This window comes from Dendropsophus ebraccatus, chromosome 14 (genome assembly GCF_027789765.1).
Source record: "Dendropsophus ebraccatus isolate aDenEbr1 chromosome 14, aDenEbr1.pat, whole genome shotgun sequence".
In the NCBI taxonomy this organism is placed as follows: domain Eukaryota; kingdom Metazoa; phylum Chordata; class Amphibia; order Anura; family Hylidae; genus Dendropsophus; species Dendropsophus ebraccatus.
The window spans coordinates 4,456,926-4,481,765 of NC_091467.1; the positions used below are offsets into that span (position 1 = coordinate 4,456,926).

The following is a 24,840-nucleotide window of genomic DNA, read 5'->3' on the forward strand; positions in this document are numbered from 1 at the left end:
TTCTTCTGTCCATTAACTCTCATCCTTGCAGCTGCCATTAGATGCTGCACAAGGAGGAAGAGTGCGCCTCCAATATGGCCGCCTCCGACATGACAGAAATATTAGCAGGTTGCAGCTATTTTATTACTTTAGATTTGAGCCTCACACAGCTGCATGTTCTAGCCTGACACCCACTCTTACAGCTTTAAAGTGTCCCTGTCGTTATAACTTTTAAAATCTAGATCAACAGCAGATGTGAGAGAAAGCGAGTTTGCAATTTACATTAATTTTTTTATTTTATTTTTGTTATGAAAAAAATTTACATCCTGTGTTCTGACACTTTGGAGAAAAAAAAAAGTCTTAAAACAGGAAGTCGCACGGTTTCCAGGTCATCTAAGCGCTCACATTGAGCCGTGACACACTGTACTGGCTGGAATTGCTGTCTTTAGTCTATTCAACCAGCACTTCTATAAAAAAAAAAAATCTGCCTTCAGGAGACTGGACCTGGATACAGTAAGTATAGCTGGTATATAGCAGGAGACTGGACCTGGATACAGTAAGTATAGCTGGTATATAGCTGCCTTCAGGAGACTGGACCTGTATACAGTAAGTATAGCTGTTATATAGCTGCCTTCAGGAGACTGGACCTGGAGACAGTAAGTATAGCTGGTATATAGCTGCCTTCAGGAGACTGGACCTGGAGACAGTAAGTATAGCTGGTATATAGCTGCCTTCAGGAGACTGGACCTGGAGACAGTAAGTATAGCTGTTATATAGCTGCCTTCAGGATACTGGACCTGGAGACAGTAAGTATAGCTGTTATATAGCAGGAGACTGGACCTGGATACAGTAAGTATAGCTGTTATATAGCTGCCTTCAGGAGACTGGACCTGGAGACAGTAAGTATAGCTGGTATATAGCTGCCTTCAGGAGACTGGACCTGGAGACAGTAAGTATAGCTGTTATATATAGCTGCCTTCAGGAGACTGGACCTGGATACAGTAAGTATAGCTGTTATATAGCTGCCTTCAGGAGACTGGACCTGGATACAGTAAGTATAGCTGGTATATAGCAGCCTTCAGGAAACTGGACCTGGATACAGTAAGTATAGCTGTTATATAGCTGCCTTCAGGAGACTGGACCTGGATACAGTAAGTATAGCTGTTATATAGCTGCCTTCAGGAGACTGGACCTGGATACAGTAAGTATAGCTGTTATATAGCTGCCTTCAGGAGACTGGACCTGGATACAGTAAGTATAGCTGTTATATAGCAGGAGACTGGACCTGGATACAGTAAGTATAGCTGTTATATAGCTGCCTTCAGGAGACTGGACCTGGAGACAGTAAGTATAGCTGTTATATAGCTGCCTTCAGGAGACTGGACCTGGATACAGTAAGTATAGCTGTTATATAGCCACCTTCAGGAGACTGGACCTGGATACAGTAAGTATAGCTGGTATATAGCAGGAGACTGGACCTGGATACAGTAAGTATAGCTGTTATATAGCAGCCTTCAGGAGACTCGACCTGGATACAGTAAGTATAGCTGTTATATAGCAGCCTTCAGGAGACTGGACCTGGATACAGTAAGTATAGCTGTTATATAGCTGCCTTCAGGAGACTGGACCTGGATACAGTAAGTATAGCTGTTATATAGCTGCCTTCAGGAGACTGGACCTGGATACAGTAAGTATAGCTGGTATATAGCAGCCTTCAGGAGACTGGACCTGGATACAGTAAGTATAGCTGGTATATAGCAGGAGACTGGACCTGGATACAGTAAGTATAGCTGGTATATATAGCTGCCTTCAGGAGACTGGACCTGGATACAGTAAGTATAGCTGGTATATAGCAGCCTTCAGGAGACTGGACCTGGATACAGTAAGTATAGCTGGTATATAGCTGCCTTCAGGAGACTGGACCTGGATACAGTAAGTATAGCTGGTATATAGCAGGAGACTGGACCTGGATACAGTAAGTATAGCTGGTATATAGCAGCCTTCAGGAGACTGGACCTGGATACAGTAAGTATAGCTGGTATATAGCAGCCTTCAGGAGACTGGACATGATGATGATAAAGCAAGTTTGCAATATACTTTTTTTTTTTTATTTTTATTTCACATCTACCCTTTTAGATTTTGAAAGTTATAATGACAATGAGGCTTTACTGACCAGGCTCTGTGCACATAATACATCATGGGTCTGGGGGGTTTTAACACTTTTTTTTGTAAATGTAACTTTTTATTGTAAATGTAACTTTTTAGCCCTTTTGTGGCCTTTATTTGTTTTTATAGAATTCTTAGTATTTGTATTACTTGTCACTTTCTATATAATAGAAAATATTTAAATTCTGGACACAAAGGCTTACAATATAGTTACTATGACTAATATATATTCCAATTGTACTGTTTCTTTTTTTTTAATACATTACAGGGTCATCCTCTCTTACCTAAGTTGATTTTAACATTTGTGGGCATGCTCTGTGACTGACAATTTTATATTTAAAATATATATTTCAGTGACAGAGCATGCTCATAACAACTCTTCCGAGTAACAGTGCTTAGAGAGGTTTTTGGGCTGTCTCTTCTGGGAGAGTGTTGTGGGCATGCTCTGACCTGTGCAGGTCTCTAGTAAACCTTTGTCATCTCTCCAGAATTGTTCCCTGTCATTGTATCTTATACTGGGAGGATGACTGGGGCTTTATCTCCAGCTAGTCAGCCACGTGACCAAAGAGCAAGAGGAAACCGAATTCTAGGTGGCACTTTCGGCCAGGTCTACGCTGCTACTTTCTGTTCTGCCACATGACTGTACCTGCAGACAACAGGATAGCATGCTCCTTAATGCTGCAGATAGGGCGTTACTGTTAGTCTATCATGTGACTCTACAGAAAGTTGCAGGAGTTGTCGGAACAGACACCCAGTGAGTGGCCGTGATGGAGAATAACAGGAGTGGGACGATGCTTTTTCTTTAATTAGAATTTATTATTTACACTGTGTAAACAATGTTCAAGCAGCACAGATCACTACGTACAAGATGGCAGCCACATCTTACTGCACTATAGCATAATGGGGCGGTATAGTCACCTCCTTGTGCCAGCCTGCATCCACTAGGTGTCATGTCTCCCTTTTGCAGCTTGCCGGAAAGTGATCCTCTGTCCTGTACAGCGCTGGTAACTCGTAGCTGCTTGGGACTCTGGTTATTTTCTAGAGGGGAAAAGTAAAAATAAAATTAGAGAAATAATGCGGTAGATGGATCCTGAACCCGTCTATACTAGATGGGGTTAAAGAGCTGTCCTGGTCAGAGACTGTTCACAGCTGAGGATTTGTAAATCACTGGACTAGACAATAGTGACAACCTTTTTTGAGCCGTGGCACACTTTTTATACAAAATAAAATCCTGGGGCACACCACCAACCAAAATGGCACAAAATCATACTAAAACAGTAGATATTATACATATAGTTAATAATATAAATTCTAAATGTATTTATACTCACTCAGTGTGAAACCTGGGCCTGTTTTCTTCTCCCCCCTGTGCTTCTCTCCACCATACTTCTGCCCCCTGCGCTTCTCCCCCCTGTGCTTCTCTCCACCATACTTCTCCCCCCTGTGCTTCTCTCCACCTTACTTCTCCCCACCTTACTTCTCCCCCCTGTGCTTCTCTCCACCGTGCTTCTCTCCCCCCTACTTTTCCCCCCTACTTCTCTCCTCCTTACTTTTCCCCCGTGCTTCTCTTCCCCCCTGCTCCGAGATGGTCACTGCTGCGGTCTGCCTTACCTATTGGCTGCCCGTAGTGCCTGGACGTGCTCCTCCAATTAGCGGAGATCGGCAGCGTGGGTGCGCTGCGGCGGGCCGTAGCAACACGTTGATTGGATGGGTGCATCATGGCCTACTGCAGCGCACCACGCAACCACCCACATTATAATCCGCCACTGATCGCTGCGCTTTGCCGGGGAACGAAACACAGGGGCACCATAGTTTGGAGAACTTTCCCCGCAGCACACTAGTTGAAAATCACTGGTCTAGTCAGATGGTGTCTAATCTATAGCACTAACAGCAACGCCCGTGCTGTGAGACACACCGGGTCAGGATAAGCCCCAAAAATGAGAACTTTATCCCACAAGAAATATACTAAACCTGAAAACCCTGCAGTCACCTAAACATCTGATCCCCTGTGGGCAAGAGGTCAGGACCCCCCAAGCTGCAGATGTGTATGGGAGCCAAGGAGCGTTTTGTTCTGTGGTATCTGCCATTGCCTCCTCCCCCTCCATTGTGAACACATGAGCGCTCAGCTGAGCAGAGCATTCGTGTGTGCAGGCAGGAGGGGAGAGTCCTGTGGATGCTCGGCTATTGAGGGGGTATGGGCAGGAGAGGGATGGCTGCTATGCTGACAAATAATGGACAAGACAGGATACAAGTGTAACAGACCCTCAGCTGCAGAAGAAAGCTGTGGACTAGGCGGCCATTTTTAGGCAATTGTAAGTTTTCCAGTATGTTAAATAGATGGTACACTGCGCGCACCCGTCTGTGGTTGCTGGGCCGTATATCCCTCTATAAGTCACCTGCTGTCCTCCCCAGTCAATGATATATGGAATATATACACAGAGGCAAATGCTGCCCGCCGCTCCTGCGCCATCTGTTACATCACAACTCTGCCAAACTCCATGTACAAGAGCAATGAGAGCCGCACACAAATGCTTCTCCGTAAGGTAGAACCGTGTCAGCAAGTTAGAGAAAAAAAAAAAACGTAATTCTGTTCTAACAAATTACTGGGTGGGGGGTTATACATCAGTAAATTCAGATGTGCCCCGTTCCATCAGGGAAGCAGTCTCCAGCCTTCATCTCTCTTGTCCTGGACAATATTTCTCATCCAACTTATATGCAAAGGTCAAGTCTGTCATAAATCTGTTAAGAATAGAGCATTAAAAAGCTGTCCCCTAGATACTTGACCCTGCAACACCCACCCACCTCCAATAGGGGGCACATTTTATTATTTTATACTATTCTAGCTCCAATGCTGCAGAATAACAAAGCAAGAACAAAACCCATATAAACCAATGCAGCATCCTATAGGACGTACAACGGGCGGCGAGTGTTCTGACAAGGTGAAACAGTGGTCAGCTGAAGAATTAAATATGTATCCAATGAGATGCAGCTTCATGTCTATGAAGCTGCATCTCATAGGATGATCCTGGGACCTCATCAGGGGACAAGCCTCTATTATAGGAAAGAAGCAATTAAGATGGCGGAGAGTCCATAAATGTGACGTCAGCTAAAATGGATATCCACAAGGCCTCTACAGGATTCTCATACAGAAGCTGCTATACATCTCACTGGAGCACCAATTTAAAGGGGCCCTAGTGAGACTTTACTACGGAGAGTGTGAGGATTTGCCATGAAAGAAGCCGGGTCCCCAGGGGTGGCACGTGGCGCCACTTGTTTGCAGCAGTTACTTCGAGGGGTATAGAAGTTTCCTTACCCTCTGGCGACAGTCGCAGTGATAGCGGTAACATTGTGAGTGGTCGTGGCTCCCAGAGCGTTGCCTTTACATGTGAACAATCACCCTCTTATTCAGGACTTGTCTACGCTGCTTCCATTCACTGACATCAATCAGAGAACCACAATGGAGATCAGATTACAAAGTTGCAGGTTGGTTCATTATACAACACTAAAGCTTCACCAATGGAGTTCACTTAAAGTTATGTATATAGATGATTGGCGGGGATCCAGGGCACCGACAGGCGATATCGCACCAACCCCTAAGCCTGGGCCCATGTAGATAAATGGAAGGACGGTGGGTCGGACCCAAAAACACATTACACTAAAAAGTACAAGGTGGGAAATATGGATGCCAAGAGGGCACAACTAAGCTGCCCCAGAACTGTGGGTCCCTGTGAGCGCCCCGTCCCCCAGATCCCAGCAATATTCCATGGAGTCTGCACAAGGCCCATAGACGGCAGCAGGAGACTGAGCCGGCCCCAGCCCAGATCCTCCAGCCAAGATGGCTGAGAGTAAAAAGGGAAAAAAAAAAAACCTTGGTGCTTGCAGTGCAGGGAGGAGTGGGGGAGGGGAGGCCGATATCGAGCTGCTGCTGCTGCAATAACAGCGACTCTTGCAGGCTGCGGAGAACATGTGGGGCGTCTGTAGAGACGGAAAGGCGCACACACACGGAGGAGATGGGCAGAGGGCAGGGATGGCGCACACGGAGGAGATGGGCAGAGGGCAGGGATGGCGCACACGGAGGAGATGGGCAGGGATGGCGCACGGAGATGGGCAGAGGGCAGGGATGGCACACACAGGGGAGAGCGGCTGAGGGCAGGGATGGCGCACACGGAGGAGATGGGCAGAGGGCAGGGATGGCACACACGGGGGAGATGGGCAGAGGGCAGGGATGGCGCACACGGAAGAGATGGGCAGAGGGCAGGGATGGCGCACACGGAGGAGATGGGCAGAGGGCAGGGATGGTGCACACGGAGGAGATGGGCAGAGGGCAGGGATGGCGCACACGGAGGAGATGGGCAGAGGGCAGGGATGGCACACACGGGGGAGAGCGGCTGAGGGCAGGGATGGCACACGGAGGAGATGGGCAGAGGGCAGGGATGGCACACACGGGGGAGAGCGGCTGAGGGCAGGGATGGCGCACACGGAGGAGAGCAGCTGAGGGCAGGGATGGCGCACACGGAGGAGAGCGGCTGAGGGCAGGGATGGCACACAGATGGGCAGAGGGCAGGGATGGCGCACACGGAGGAGAGCGGCTGAGGGCAGGGATGGCACACGGAGGAGAGCGGCTGAGGGCAGGGATGGCACACAGAGGAGATGGGCAGAGGGCAGGGATGGCGCACATGGAGGAGATGGGCAGAGGGCAGGGATGGCGCACACGGAGGAGATGGGCAGAGGGCAGGGATGGCGCACACGGAGGAGATGGGCAGAGGGCAGGGATGGCACACACGGGGGAGATGGGCAGAGGGCAGGGATGGCGCACACGGAGGAGATGGGCAGAGGGCAGGGATGGCACACACAGGGGAGAGCGGCTGAGGGCAGGGATGGCACACTGAGATGGGCAGAGGGCAGGGATGGCGCACACGGAGGAGATGGGCAGAGGGCAGGGATGGCGCACACGGAGGAGATGGGCAGAGGGCAGGGATGGCGCACACGGAGGAGATGGGCAGAGGGCAGGGATGGCACACACGGGGGAGAGCGGCTGAGGGCAGGGATGGCACACGGAGGAGATGGGCAGAGGGCAGGGATGGCACACGGAGAAGATGGGCAGGGATGGCACACACGGGGGAGAGCGGCTGAGGGCAGGGATGGCGCACACGGAGGAGAGCAGCTGAGGGCAGGGATGGCACACAGATGGGCAGAGGGCAGGGATGGCGCACACGGAGGAGAGCGGCTGAGGGCAGGGATGGCACACGGAGGAGAGCGGCTGAGGGCAGGGATGGCACACAGAGGAGAGCGGCTGAGGGCAGGGATGGCACACGGAGGAGAGCGGCTGAGGGCAGGGATGGCACACAGAGGAGAGCGGCTGAGGGCAGGGATGGCACACGGAGGAGAGCGGCTGAGGGCAGGGATGGCAAACACGGAGGAGAGCGGCTGAGGGCAGGGATGGCACACGGAGGAGAGCGGCTGAGGGCAGGGATGGCACACGGAGGAGAGCGGCTGAGGGCAGGGATGGCACACGGAGGAGAGCGGCTGAGGGCAGGGATGGCACATAGATGGGCAGAGGGCAGGGATGGCACACGGAGGAGAGCGGCTGAGGGCAGGGATGGCACACGGAGGAGAGCGGCTGAGGGCAGGGATGGCACATAGATGGGCAGAGGGCAGGGATGGCACATAGATGGGCAGAGGGCAGGGATGGCACACGGAGGAGAGCGGCTGAGGGCAGGGATGGCACACGGAGGAGAGCGGCTGAGGGCAGGGATGGCACACGGAGGAGAGCGGCTGAGGGCAGGGATGGCAGAGCGCACACACAGCGCATTGATTTGGCTGCATTAAATGTTTTTAAGGAGTTTTAGAGTCTTTACTAGAATCAGGGTCAGGGGCCCCTCAGGTGCCTCCCCCTCCTCACCAGGGACCAAACAAACAGGATAAAAAAAGAGACTGGTGACACCTTCATCACAGATAGAGGAAGACGAGGTAGAGACCAGGGTGAGACACGGCCTTGCACCTTAGTGTCGGGCTGCATTACCTGTAACCTGATCGGGCAGCACAGGGGCTCATGGTTAGCACTGGGGGCTGGGGTTCACATCCAACCAAGGACACATCTGTAAGGAGTTTGTATGTTTCCCCCGTGTTCGGTGGGGTTCCTCTAATTCCCTCTCACACCCCAAAACATACAGGGGAACTCTGACCATGTGCAGCCATGGCAGCAGGGACCGATCTGAACCATGTATATAAATAGAGGAGTCATTATTAGAGAAGCGTATGTCTGGGAGCAGCGGGCTGCCAGATGCAAGTCACCCATACAGGATTTCAGGGGGAATACTACACACAGTGATGTCACAGTACAGGGATAATACACACAGTGATGTCACAGTACAGGGGGGGATAATACACACAGTGATGTCACAGTACAGGGGGATAATACACAGTGATGTCACAGTACAGGGGTAATACACACAGTGATGTCACAGTACAGGGGGGATAATACACACAGTGATGTCCTAGTACAGGGATAATACACACAGTGATGTCACAGTACGGGGGGGGGGGGGGATAATACACAGTGATGTCACAGTACAGGGGGATAATACACAGTGATGTCACAGTACAGGGGTAATACACACAGTGATGTCACAGTACAGGGGGGATAATACACACAGTGATGTCACAGTACAGGGATAATACACACAGTGATGTCACAGTACGGGGGGGGGGGGATAATACACAGTGATGTCACAGTACAGGGGGATAATACACAGTGATGTCACAGTACAGGGGTAATACATACAGTGATGTCACAGTACAGGGGTAATACACACAGTGATGTCACAGTACAGTGATAATACACAGTGATGTCACAGTACAGGGATAATACACAGTGATGTCACAGTACAGGGATACTTCACACAGTGATGTCACAGTACAGGGGGGATAATACACACAGTGATGTCACAGTACAGGGATAATACACACAGTGATGTCACAGTACAGGGTTACTACACACAGTGATGTCACAGTACAGGGATAATACACACAGTGATGTCACAGTACAGGGATACTACACACAGTGATGTCACAGTACAGGGATACTACACACAGTGATGTCACAGTACAGGGATACTACACAGTGATGTCACAGTACAGGGATACTACACAGTGATGTCACAGTACAGGGATAATACACACAGTGATGTCACAGTACAGGGATAATACACACAGTGATGTCACAGTACGGGGATACTACACAGTGATGTCACAGTACAGGGATACTACACAGTGATGTCACAGTACAGGGATAATACACACAGTGATGTCACAGTACAGGGATAATACACACAGTGATGTCACAGTACAGGGGTAATACACACAGTGATGTCACAGTACAGTGATAATACACAGTGATGTCACAGTACAGGGATAATACACAGTGATGTCACAGTACAGGGGGGGATAATACACAGTGATGTCACAGTACAGGGGGGATAATACACAGTGATGTCACAGTACAGGGATACTACACAGTGATGTCACAGTACAGGGATACTACACACAGTGATGTCACAGTACAGGGATACTACACAGTGATGTCACAGTACAGGGATAATACACAGTGATGTCACAGTACAGGGATAATACACACAGTGATGTCACAGTACAGGGGGGATAATACACAGTGATGTCACAGTACAGGGATACTACACAGTGATGTCACAGTACAGGGATACTACACAGTGATGTCACAGTACAGGGATAATACACAGTGGTGTCACAGTACAGGGATAATACACACAGTGATGTCACAGTACAGGGATAATACACAGTGATGTCACAGTACAGGGATACTACACACAGTGATGTCACAGTACAGGGGGGATAATACACACAGTGAGGTCACAGTACAGGGATAATACACAGTGATGTCACAGTACAGGGATAATACACACAGTGATGTCACAGTACAGGGATACTACACACAGTGATGTCACAGTACAGGGATACTACACACAGTGATGTCACAGTACAGGGATACTACACACAGTGATGTCACAGTACAGGGGGGATAATACACACAGTGATGTCACAGTACAGGCATAATACACACAGTGATGTCACAGTACAGGGATAATACACACAGTGATGTCACAGGATGGGTATAATAACATTTATCTTCTCTTTAGCACCTTCTCAGCCATCACCATGCAGATGGTAGTGCCTCAGACCTGTCGGTGCCCCCTCCTCTTTGGTGTCTCTGCATGTATATAATATATATATATATATACACTGTATATATATATATATATATATATATATATATATATATATATATATATATATATACACACACACACACACACACTGTCTGTATCTTAGGTCACCCTTTGATGTTAGTGATGGCAACAGCTGAAGGCGACATGAAGGGTTTGTCAGAGTTGCGTGGTGTCTGTGATGTCATCAGTGTGACATAAGGCAGCTGTGCTCTCCTTTCCTCTGGGGGAGGCGGCTGCCATTGTCTGTTCCCTGGCACTGGCAGCTGCTGACAGCTCGGTGCGCCTTCTCCTTGTCAGACAAGGTCACATGGGCTGCGGCAGAGCTCGGCATCCTCTCCTGGTGGTGCGGAGGGCACCGTGATACATCCCCATCATCTGCCATCCACCCTCAGGCAACACTATGGAATATCCGGGGGGGGGGGGGGGGGGGTCAGTCCTACACAACAACATCCACCACTGTCCTGGCTGCTAGAGGATGTCAGATGGGGGAGATGAGGAGGATGGAGCTGGACCTGCAGGACATCAGCCTTCTCTCCGCGTCCCCTCATGTGGCAGCCCCTAGGCTCCGGCCTGTGAACACAAATCTGGGACGCCGGCCTAGAGTCAGCAGGAAGGCAGCCACATGTGTTACCATAGCAACAGACTGACATGACGCAGCGTGCGCAGGTGATGAGAGGAGACATGGCAGCATGGAGGGCGAGAGCTGCCAACCAAGCCGAGAACACACAATACACAGACTCCATCATCCCTCACCCCAGGAGCTGACACTCTAATCTCCTATCACACACAGTGTATCATCACTCCCATCATCCTCCCTGACCCCAGGAGCTGACACTCTAATCTCCTATCACACACAGTGTATCATCACTCCCATCATCCCCGACCCCAGGAGCTGACACTCTAATCTCCTATCACACACAGTGTATCATCACTCCCATCATCCCTGACCCCAGGAGCTGACACTCTAATCTCCTATCACACACTGTGTATCATCACTCCCATCATCCTCCCTGACCCCAGGAGCTGACACTCTAATCTCCTATCACACACAGTGTATCATCACTCCCATCATCATCCCTGACCCCAGGAGCTGACACTCTAATCTCCTATCACACACAGTGTATCATCACTCCCATCATCCCTGACCCCAGGAGCTGACACTCTAATCTCCTATCACACACTGTGTATCATCACTCCCATCATCCTCCCTGACCCCAGGAGCTGACACTCTAATCTCCTATCACACACAGTGTATCATCACTCCCATCATCATCCCTGACCCCAGGAGCTGACACTCTAATCTATCACACACAGTGAATCATCACTCCCATCATCAGATAATGTAGTAGTCACCTGCAGTCCTATGTAACACCACAGATAACACAGTGATATCTCTGATTACAGATAATGTGGTAGATTTCCCCTGCAGTCCTATGTAACACCACAGACAACACAGTGATATCTCTGAGTACAGATAATGTAGTAGTCACCTGCAGTCCTATGTAACACCACAGATAACACAGTGATATCTCTGAGTACAGATAATGTAGTAGTCACCTGCAGTCCTATGTAACACCACAGATAACACAGTGATATCTCTTGAGTACAGATAATATAGTAGATGTCACCTGCAGTCCTATGTAACAGCACAGGTAATACAGGATTCTCAGGCTGATCACAGTAGGTGTGCTCGGTATGATGTCACCTGCAGTCCTATGTAACAGCACAGGTAGTACAGGATTCCCCGGCTGACCAGGGCATGTGTGCTCGGTATGATGTCACCTGCAGTCCTATGTAACAGCACAGGTAATACAGGATTCCCCGGCTGACCAGGGCAGGTGTGCTCGGTATGATGTCACCTGCAGTCCTATGTAACAGCACAGGTAATACAGGATTCCCCGGCTGACCAGGACAGGTGTGCTCGGTATGATGTCACCTGCAGTCCTATGTAACAGCACAGGTAATACAGGATTCCCCGCCTGACCAGGGCAGGTGTGCTCAGTATGATGTCACCTGCAGTCCTATGTAACAGCACAGGTAATACAGGATTCCCCGGCTGACCAGGGCAGGTGTGCTCGGTATGATGTCACCTGCAGTCCTATGTAACAGCACAGGTAATACAGGATTCCCCGGCTGACCAGGGCAGGTGTGCTCCGTATGATGTCACCTGCAGTCCTATGTAACAGCACAGGTAATACAGGATTCCCCGGCTGACCAGGGCAGGTGTGCTCGGTATGATGTCACCACCTCTGCTTGCTGTCATTTGTATATGTGTGGTCATGTGATGTGCACACAGCTGTGCGGGTGGTTGCGGTACGCAGCTCTGATCACATGACCAGGACACTGGATTGGGGGGGTGTCAGGGTCCAGGAGCCCGGTGCAGGCACTGAAGGGTTAACCAGGACTCCATTCAGCAATAGACACAATGTCGCCTCTCCAACATGGCGACCGTCTCACCCAATGTGCTCAGATCTCACAGCCGCCTGGGGGGAAAAACGTGCCCGGCTCTCATCCGGAAACGGGGGAGGGGGCCACCCTGAAACAAGACACTAGTCAGAACCATGCAAGGGGGACCACCTGAGAGGCATCAGGACGATGGGGGAGGGGCGACAGGACAATGGAGGCCATGGACGCCCCGATCACTGGAGCAACTGCTGTATCATCTCTAAGGAGAACCGTGACATTGTATCCGAGCCTGTCACTGGGATACACTGCTGTATCCAAGCCTATCACTGGGATACCCTGCTGTATCCAAGCCTATCACTGGGATACCCTGCTGTATCCAAGCCTATCACTGGGATACCCTGCTGTATCCAAGCCTATCACTGGGATACCCTGCTGTATCCGAGCCTGTCACTGGGATACACTGCTGTATTATCTCTAGGGAGAACCGCAACACTGTATCCGAGCCTGTCACTGGGATACCCTGCTGTATCCGAGCCTGTCACTGGCATACCCTGCTGTATCCAAGCCTATCACTTGGATACCCTGCTATGTCCAAGTTTATCACTGGGATACCCTGCTGTATCCAAGCCTATCACTGGGATACCCTGCTGTATCCAAGCCTGTCACTGGGATACCCTGCTCTATCATCTCTAGGGAGAACTGCGACACTGTATCCGAGCCTATCACTGGGATACCCTGCTGAGCTGCTGTATCCAAGCCTATTACTAGAGCAACTGCTGTATCATCTCTAGGGAGAACCGAGACACTGTATCCGAGCCTGTCACTAGAATACAATGCTGTATCCAAGCCTATCACTGGGATACACTACTGTATCCGAGCCTGTCACTGGGATACAATGCTGTATCCAAGCCTATCACTGGGATACCCTGCGTTATCCAAGACTATCCCTGGGATACCCTGCTGTATCCAAGCCTATCACTGAGATACCCTGCTGTATCCGAGCCTGTCACTGGGATACACTGCTGTATGCAAGCCTGTCACTGGGATACACTGCTGTATCCAAGCCTATCACTGGGATACCCTGCTGTATCCGAGCCTGTCACTGGGATACCCTGCTGTATCCAAGCCTATCACTGGGATACCCTGCTGTATCCAAGCCTATCACTGGGATACCCTGCTGTATCCAAGCCTGTCACTGGGATACCCTGCTGTATCCAAGCCTATCACTGGGATACCCTGCTGTATCCGAGCCTGTCACTAGGATACACTGCTGTATCCGAACCTATCACTGGGATACCCTGCTGTATCCGAGCCTGTCACTGGGATACACTGCTGTATCCGAGCCTATCACTGGGATACCCTGCTTTATCTGAGCCTATCACTGGGATACCCTGCTGTATCCGGGCCTATCACTGGGATACCCTGCTGTATCCAAGCCTATCACTGGGATACCCTGATGTATCTGAGCCTGTCACTGGGATACCCTGCTGTATCCGGGCCTATCACTGGGATACCCTGCTGTATCCAAGCCCATCACTGGGATACCCTGCTGTATCCAAGCCTATCACTGGAATACCCTGCTGTATCCAAGCCTGTCACTGGGATACACTACTTAGCTGCTGTATCCAAGCTCATCATGTGTGATACTTCAGCTCTATATAGATGCAGGAAACACTGTACGATTTTTATCCAGTGTAACAGGAAGTGTGATGCGCGCCCTACAATTCCTTTCTCCGTACAGCAGTTTCTTAGCTCTAATAGTTTCTATGAAAGTTACTGGAAACCAGATAGAAGATTATCTGTATACATGACTGTATCGGGGACATCACTGTTCTCCTGACACAAGGTACTGAATGGCCCCGATGAGAGCCCCCATCTAGAACCACAAATCCCACGAGGTGAATGTCGGCCCCTGTGGACAGGATCTTTTCTCACAGTTCACAGATCCATCTGACCGGCCATGTTTCTCCACAGAGATCTGGATCCATCTGACCGGCCATGTTTCTCCACAGAGATCTGGATCCATCTGACCGGCCATGTTTCTCCACAGAGATCTGGATCCATCTGCCCGGCCTTGTTTCTCCACAGAGATCTGGATCCATCTGACCGGCCATGTTTCTTCTCAGAGATCTGGATCCATCTGATCGGCCATGTTTCTTCTCAGAGATCTGGATCCATCTGACCGGCCATGTTTCTTCTCAGAGATCTGGATCCATCTGCCCGGCCATGTTTCTCCACAGAGATCTGGATCCATCTGACCGGCCATGTTTCTTCTCAGAGATCTGGATCCATCTGATCGGCCATGTTTCTTCTCAGAGATCTGGATCCATCTGACCGGCCATGTTTCTCCACAGAGATCTGGATCCATCTGACCGGCCATGTTTCTCCACAGAGATCTGGATCCATCTGCCCGGCCATGTTTCTCCACAGAGATCTGGATCCATCTGCCCGGCCATGTTTCTCCACAGAGATCTGGATCCATCTGCCCGGCCATGTTTCTCCACAGAGATCTGGATCCATCTGCCCGGCCATGTTTCTCCACAGAGATCTGGATCCATCTGACCGGCCATGTTTCTTCTCAGAGATCTGGATCCATCTGATCGGCCATGTTTCTTCTCAGAGATCTGGATCCATCTGACCAGCCATGTTTCTCCACAGAGATCTGGATCCATCTGACCAGCCATGTTTCTCCACAGAGATCTGGATCTATCTGACCGGCCATGTTTCTCCACAGAGATCTGGATCCATCTGACCGGCCATGTTTCTCCATAGAGATCTGGATCCATCTGACCGGCCATGTTTCTCCTCAGAGATCTGAATCCATCTGACCGGCCATGTTTCTCCACAGAGATCTGGATCCATCTGACCGGCCATGTTTCTCCACAGAGATCTGGATCCATCTGCCCGGCCATGTTTCTCCTCAGAGAATCTGGATCCATCGGACCGGCCATATTTCTCCACAGAGATCTGGATCCATCTGACCGGCCATGTTTCTCCACAGAGATCTGGATCCATCTGCCCGGCCATGTTTCTCCACAGAGATCTGGATCCATCTGCCCGGCCATGTTTCTCCACAGAGATCTGGATCCATCTGACCGGCCATGTTTCTCCACAGAGATCTGGATCCATCTGACCGGCCATGTTTCTCTATAGAGATCTGGATCCATCTAACCGGCCATGTTTCTCCACAGAGATGTGGATCCATCTGACCAGCCATGTTTCTTCTCAGAGATCTGGATCCATCTGATCGGCCATGTTTCTTCTCAGAGATCTGGATCCATCTGACCGGCCATGTTTCTCCACAGAGATCTGGATCCATCTGACCAGCCATGTTTCTCCACAGAGATCTGGATCCATCTGACCGGCCATGTTTCTCCACAGAGATCTGGATCCATCTGACCGGCCATGTTTCTCTATAGAGATCTGGATCCATCTGACCGGCCATGTTTCTCCTCAGAGATCTGAATCCATCTGACCGGCCATGTTTCTCCACAGAGATCTGGATCCATCTGACCGGCCATGTTTCTCCACAGAGTTCTGGATCCATCTGACCGGCCATGTTTCTCCACAGAGATCTGGATCCATCTGCCCGGCCATGTTTCTCCTCAGAGATCTGGATCCATCGGACCGGCCATATTTCTCCACAGAGATCTGGATCCATCTGACCGGCCATGTTTCTCCACAGAGATCTGGATCCATCTGACCGGCCATGTTTCTCCTTAAGAGATCTGGATCCATCTGATCAGCCATGTTTCTTCACAGAGATCTGGATCCATCTGACCGGCCATGTTTCTCCTCAGAGATCTGGATCCATCTGACCACAGACAAACATCTGACAGAAGATCACACAGTATCCACTGAGGTTCAATGGTTAAAGGCCGACAGGAGGCCCTTAATGATCCTACATAATCCCAAACACCACCTCACGGGCCAAGGAAAAACATCATTGGACATTGGGCAGAAGCAGTAGCGTAATTTGGTGGGGGCAGAGGGGGCGGCTGCTCCCGGGCCCACACAGGCAGGGGGCCCACTGAAGATTTCGCCAGTTAATGCTGTCTGCAAAAGCTATTGCCTTTGCAGACAGACTTAAAAAAATGTTTATTGGCTTTAGGTGGCCCCTGACCAGCAACCAGTGCTCCTGGGGGGCCCACACGGCTACCGAATGTTGTGTCTGACCATTTAGTTGTATGTGCGAGGAGAACATACAGTTAAATGCAGCAGGATGATTGACAAGGAGAGGAGAACATTGGCTCCCCACCCTGCCAATCACTGTTGTGGCCACAAAAGGCCGTTCCGTCCATTAGAGCCGTGGAACATGAGTGATGTCACTCGTACGCTCACAGAGTAGGGAGATTACAGTACTGCAACCACACAGCAGGTAAGGATGGCTTCCCCCTCCCCCCTTAGATATAGAGGTGGAGACTTATGTGGGTGGGTGGGGCTAACTCCTGGGAAGGATGTTATCTATGGGGCTGGGGTATGGGATGTGCTGGCTAACCAGGATTATCAGGCTGCTCCCATATACCCTGTACTGTACACCAGGATTATCAGGCTGCTCCCATATACCCAGTACTGTACACCAGGATTATCAGGCTGCTCTCATATACCCTGTACACCAGGATTATCAGGCTGCTCCCATATACCCTGTACACCAGGATTATCAGGCTGCTCCCATATACCCTGTACTGTACACCAGGATTATCAAGCTGCTTCCATATACCATGTACTGTACACCAGGATTATCAGGCTGCTCCCATATACCCTGTACACCAGGATTATCAGGCTGCTCCCATATACCCTGTACTGTACACCAGGATTATCAGGCTGCTCCCATATACCCTGTACTGTACACCAGGATTATCAGGCTGCTCCCATATACCCTGTACTGTATACCAGGATTGTCAGGCTGCTCCCACATACCCTGTACACCAGGATTATCAGGCTGCTCCCACATACCCTGTACTGTACACCAGGATTATCAGGCTGCTTCCATATACCATGTACTGTACACCAGGATTATCAGGCTGCTCCCATATACCCTGTACACCAGGATTATCAGGCTGCTCCCATATACCCTGTACTGTACACCAGGATTATCAGGCTGCTCCCATATACCCTGTACTGTACACCAGGATTATCAGGCTGCTCCCATATACCCTGTACTGTACACCAGGATTATCAGGCTGCTTCCATATACCATGTACTGTACACCAGGATTATCAGGCTGCTCCCATATACCCTGTACACCAGGATTATCAGGCTGCTCCCATATACCCTGTACTGTACACCAGGATTATCAGGCTGCTCCCATATACCCTGTACTGTACACCAGGATTATCAGGCTGCTCCCATATACCCTGTACTGTACACCAGGATTATCAGGCTGCTCCCATATACCCTGTACTGTATACCAGGATTGTCAGGCTGCTCCCACATACCCTGTACTGTACACCAGGATTATCAGGCTGCTCCCATATACCCTGTACTGTATACCAGGATTGTCAGGCTGCTCCCACATACCCTGTACTGTACACCAGGATTATCAGGCTGCTCCCATATACCCTGTACTGTACACCAGGATTATCAGGCTGCTCCCATATACCCTGTACACCAGGATGGGACATGCTGCGGTATGCTGGGACATGCTGGGGATATGCTGGGATATGCTGGGACATGCTGCAGTATGCTGGGATATGCTGGGGATATGCTGCAGTGTGCTGGGACATGCTGGGGATATGCTGGGGCATGCTGGGATATGCTGGGGCATGCTGCACTATGCTGGGATATGCTGGGATATGCTGGGGATATGCTGGGACATGCTGCATTATGCTGGAATATGCTGGGGTATGCTGGGATACGCTGGGGGGATATGCTGGGACATGCTGGGATATGCTGGGGATATGCTGGGACATGCTGCAGTATGCTGGGATATGCTGGGGATATGCTGGGACATGCTGGGGTATGCAGGAAGGGGCTGTGACATCTGACCCTGCTCCCCGGAATGTGCAGCCAGGAACAGAGGGTGCCAGTCACCTTGTGGAGAAACACACTACTGAGTAGGCGTCCTAATGCGGTGATCAGTGTATATTACATTAGGGCTGTGACATCACCACTGTTTATGTATTACAGATAGGACATCACTGCTCTCTATTTATTACAGATAAAACATCACTGCTCTCTATTACAGATAAAACATCACTGCTCTCTATTTATTACAGATTACATCATTGCTCTCTCTATATTACAGATATGACATCACTGCTCTCTATATTACAGATAGGAGATCACTGCTCTCTATTACATGTATGACACCACTGCTCTCTATTACAGATATGACACCACTGCTCTCTATTACAGGTATGACAGCACTGCTCTATTACAGATATGACGTCACTGCTCTCTATTACAGATATGACGTCACTGCTCTCTATTACAGGTATGACACAGCTGCTCTCTATTACAGGTATGACGTCGCTGCTCTCTATTACAGGTATGACACTGCTGCTCTCTATTACAGATATGACGTCGCTGCTCTCTATTACAGATATGACGTCGCTGCTCTCTATTACAGGTATGACGTCGCTGCTCTCTATTACAGGTTTGACGTCGCTGCTCTCTATTACAGGTATGAAGTCGCTGCTCTCTATTACAGGTATGACACAGCTGCTCTCTATTACAGGTATGACACAGCTGCTCTCTATTACAGATATGATATCGCTGCTCTTTATTAAAGATATGACACTGCTGCTCTCTCTTACAGGTATGACACCACTGCTCTATTACAGATATGACACCGCTGCTCTCTATTACAGATATGACACTGCTGCTCTCTATTACAGATATGACACTGCTGCTCTCTATTACAGATATGACACTGCTGCTCTCTATTATAGATATGACGTCGCTGCTCTCTATTAAAGGTATGACACCGCTGCTTTCTCTCTTACAGGTATGACACTGCTGCTTTCTCTTACAGGTATGACACCACTGCTCTATTACAGATATGACGTCGCTGCTCTCTATTACAGATATGACACCGCTGCTCTCTATTATAAATATGATGTCTCTGCTCTCTATTAAAGGTATGACACCACTGCTCTATTATAGATATGACGTCGCTGCTCTCTATTAAAGGTATGACACCGCTGCTCTCTAATACAGGTATGACACCATGAGCGGCAGCCATATTTGTGTTGGTGTCTTCTGCTGCACGGATCCAGGTTACGGCGCAGTTTCTTCCTGTTATTTCGGGGTTAATTGCTTTTGCAAAATAAAAACTATATATAAAAATTTCACGTAAAAAAATCCTAAAAATACAGAACATGTGAAAGTGCCCGAGGGACCCCCCCCCCCCCCCTTCAGGGCGGGAGGGCACAGATGGCGCCAGAGACACAACACTAAGGGCGTCATGTGGCGTCTGCCGAGGTGGCAACAAAAATACACAACCCTAAATGTATCAGAAGGGAGATGGCACCAGAGGGGGCGACAGCGAGATCCCCAGGTCATGTGACCCCTCCGCCTGTCACACCAGCAGCTCCACGAGCCATTTAAGATTTCTGTTGAATTATTTTGCTGCCTGATGACATCACTGAATTCTCCACACTCGTGTGATGATGTCACCGCTCACAATCAGGGCCAATGTAGTTTATTCCTATTGTAGAATTGTCCGGGGGGGGGGGACCCTGAGACATGGTGTCTCCCTGTGAGGGTCCGTATGGGTGGGGGAGGGGAGCTGTCAATCACACTGTATCCTGACACAATGCAGCGGTGGCCGCCATGTGCTCCACATTACAGTGGTCCGGCCTCCAGGACTAGGAGAACCAGCGATGATTACAGCCGGCGGGTCCCACCTGGGGGGTCATCTGCTACCAATCTCCAGCCACGGGGAATACATCCTAATAAAGGGTCTACTAGACAAGAGGCTGCAGTCCTGTGCAAAGAACGCGCCATGCAAGAATCGCAGATAACCTGCACAGAGCACACACTGACACACTGTAACAGCACCGCCTCCATCTGCCTGCACACAGTCCACACTGACACACTGTAACAGCACCGCCTCCATCTGCCTGCACACAGTCCACACTGACACTGTAACAGCACCGCCTCCATCTGCCTGCACACAGTCCACACTGACACACTGTAACAGCACCTCCTCCATCTGCCTGCACACAGTCCACACTGACACACTGTAACAGCACCTCCTCCATCTGCCTGCACACAGTCCACACTGACACACTGTAACAGCACCGCCTCCATCTGCCTGCACACAGTCCACACTGACACACTGTAACAGCACCGCCTCCATCTGCCTGCACACAGTCCACACTGACACACTGTAACAGCACCTCCTCCATCTGTCTGCACACAGTCCACACTGACACTGTAACAGCACCGCCTCCATCTGCCTGCACACAGTCCACACTGACACTGTAATAGCACCGCCTTCATCTGCCTGCACAGTCCACACTGACACACTGTAACAGCACCGCCTCCATCTGCCTGCACACAGTCCACACTGACACTGTAATAGCACCGCCTTCATCTGCCTGCACAGTCCACACTGACACACTGTAACAGCACCTCCTCCATCTGCCTGCACACAGTCCACACTGACACTGTAACAGCACCTCCTCCATCTGCCTGCACACAGTCCACACTGACACACTGTAACAGCACCTCCTCCATCTGCCTGCACACAGTCCACACTGACACACTGTAACAGCACCGCCTCCATCTGCCTGCACACACTCCACACTGACACACTGTAACAGCACCGCCTCCATCTGCCTGCACACAGTCCACACTGACACTGTAACAGCACCTCCTCCATCTGCCTGCACACAGTCCACACTGACACACTGTAACAGCACCGCCTCCATCTGCCTGCACACAGTCCACACTGACACACTGTAACAGCACAGCCTCCTTCTGCCTGCACACAGTCCACACTGACACACTGTAACAGCACCGCCTCCATCTGCCTGCACACAGTCCACACTGACACATTGTAACAGCACCGCCTCCATCTGCCTGCACACAGTCCACACTGACACACTGTAACAGCACTGCCTCCATCTGCCTGCACACAGTCCACACTGACACACTGTAACAGCACCTCCTCCATCTGCCTGCACACAGTCCACACTGACACTGTAACAGCACCTCCTCCATCTGCCTGCACACAGTCCACACTGACACACTGTAACAGCACCTCCTCCATCTGCCTGCACACAGTCCACACTGACACACTGTAACAGCACCGCCTCCATCTGCCTGCACACAGTCCACACTGACACTGTAACAGCACCTCCTCCATCTGCCTGCACACAGTCCACACTGACACACTGTAACAGCACCGCCTCCATCTGCCTGCACACAGTCCACACTGACACTGTAACAGCACCGCCTCCATCTGCCTGCACTGAGCACACACTCCACACTGACACACTGTAACAGCACCGCCTCCATCTGCCTGCACACAGTCCACACTGACACACTGTAACAGCACCTCCTCCATCTGCCTGCACACAGTCCACACTGACACTGTAACAGCACCTCCTCCATCTGCCTGCACACAGTCCACACTGACACACTGTAACAGCACCGCCTCCATCTGCCTGCACACAGTCCACACTGACACTGTAACAGCACCGCCTCCATCTGCCTGCACACAGTCCACACTGACACACTGTAACAGCACCGCCTCCATCTGCCTGCACACAGTCCACACTGACACACTGTAACAGCACCGCCTCAATCTGCCTGCACAGAGCACACACTGACACTGTAACAGCACCGCCTCCATCTGCCTGCACACAGTCCACACTGACACACTGTAACAGCACCGCCTCCATCTGCCTGCACACAGTCCACACTGACACACTGTAACAGCACCTCCTCCATCTGCCTGCACACAGTCCACACTGACACTGTAACAGCACCTCCTCCATCTGCCTGCACACAGTCCACACTGACACACTGTAACAGCACCTCCTCCATCTGCCTGCACACAGTCCACACTGACACTGTAACAGCACCGCCTCCATCTGCCTGCACACAGTCCACACTGACACACTGTAACAGCACCGCCTCCATCTGCCTGCACACAGTCCACACTGACACACTGTAACAGCACCACCTCCATCTGCCTGCACACAGTCCACACTGACACTGTAACAGCACCTCCTCCATCTGCCTGCACACAGTCCACACTGACACACTGTAACAGCACCGCCTCCATCTGCCTGCACACAGTCCACACTGACACACTGTAACAGCACCGCCTCCATCTGCCTGCACACAGTCCACACTGACACTGTAACAGCACCGCCTCCATCTGCCTGCACTGAGCACACACTCCACACTGACACACTGTAACAGCACCGCCTCCATCTGCCTGCACACAATCCACACTGACACTGTAACAGCACCGCCTCCATCTGCCTGCACACAGTCCACACTGACACACTGTAACAGCACCGCCTCCATCTGCCTGCACACACTCCACACTGACACACTGTAACAGCACCGCCTCCATCTGCCTGCACACAGTCCACACTGACACACTGTAACAGCACCGCCTCCATCTGCCTGCACACAGTCCACACTGACACACTGTAACAGCACCGCCTCCATCTGCCTGCACACAGTCCACACTGACACACTGTAACAGCACCTCCTCCATCTGCCTGCACAGAGCACACACTCCACACTGACACTGTAACAGCACCGCCTCCATCTGCCTGCACACAGTCCACACTGACACTGTAACAGCACCGCCTCCATCTGCCTGCACACAGTCCACACTGACACACTGTAACAGCACCGCCTCCATCTGCCTGCATACAGTCCACACTGACACACTGTAACAGCACCGCCTCCATCTGCCTGCATACAGTCCACACTGACACACTGTAACAGCACCGCCTCCATCTGGTCTGCACACAGTCCACACTGACACACTGTAACAGCACCGCCTCCATCTGCCTGCACAGAGCACCGTGAATAATTAATTGTGTTTCCTCCGCCTCACTGACTCCAGCTTCTGCAGGGCTGTCCTTCCCCAGGGAGCCATGTGATTGACAGAGGAGTTACCCCGCACTATGGGCAGCACGGGTGTCACTCAGCGGATGGTGCAAGGACTCTCCCCCAGTCTATTATAACTCTGCTCTAGCTGTAGATTATAACCTCCAGGTAAATCTTGTAATTACAAAGGAGAAGTTGGATGCATCCTGTCACCACATTTCCAGCATTCCTTGTCACTCCTGTACGATGAGGAAGAAAGGAGGAGGAGCCTATGGGTGACAGGGGAGCAGAGAGAGGAGGTAGGAGGAGAGAGAGGAAGTAGGAGGAGCAGAGAGAGGAAGTAGGAGGAGCAGAGAGATGAAGGAGGAGGAGCAGAGAGGAAGTAGGAGGAGCAGAGGGATGAAGGAGGAGGAGCAGAGAGGAAGTAGGAGGAGCAGAGGGATGAAGGAGGAGGAGCAGAGAAAGGAAGGAGGAGGAGCAGAGAGAGGAAGTAGGAGGAGCAGAGAGATGAAGGAGGAGGAGCAGAGGGATGAAGGAGCAGGAGCAGAGAGAGGAAGTAGGAGGAGCAGAGGGATGAAGGAGGAGGAGCAGAGAAAGGAAGGAGGAGGAGCAGAGAGAGGAAGGAGGAGGAGCAGAGAGATGAAGGAGGAGGAGCAGAGGGATGAAGGAGGAGGAGCAGAGAAAGGAAAGAGGAGGAGCAGAGAGAGGAAGGAGGAGGAGCAGAGAGAGGAAGGAGGTGGAGCAGAAAGAGGAAGGAGGAGCAGATAGAGGGAGGAGGAGCAGATAGAGGAAGGAGGAGCAGATAGAGGAAGGAGGAGGAGCCTCTGAATGACACCAAGATCAAAGAGAGGAAGGAGGAGGAGCCTCTGGATGACACTAAGATCAGAGAGAGGAAGGAGGAGCAGCAGAGAGAGGAAGGAGGAGGAGCCTCTGGATCACACCAAGATCAAAGAGAGGAAGGAGGAGGAGCAGGATCCTGTGGGTGACAGGAGCAGAGAGA

At 50.8% G+C, this 24,840-nt stretch overlaps 1 protein-coding gene across 4 annotated transcripts in view; it reads right to left on the bottom strand.

The window, feature by feature from the left end:
• Positions 1-310: 310 nt before the first annotated feature.
• Positions 311-24,840, bottom strand: part of BCAS4 (breast carcinoma amplified sequence 4) — a 37,432-nt gene continuing 12,902 nt past the window's right edge. For 3 of the 4 annotated variants that reach the window (XM_069952947.1, XM_069952948.1, XM_069952945.1), the window contains one exon: positions 2,941-3,183. In XM_069952947.1, the coding sequence (XP_069809048.1) occupies positions 3,094-3,183 (90 nt within the window). In that variant the 3' untranslated portion in view covers positions 2,941-3,093. Of the gene's footprint in view, positions 447-2,940; positions 3,184-24,840 lie in introns of those variants that run through there. The other variant, XM_069952946.1, reaches the window with a different exon arrangement.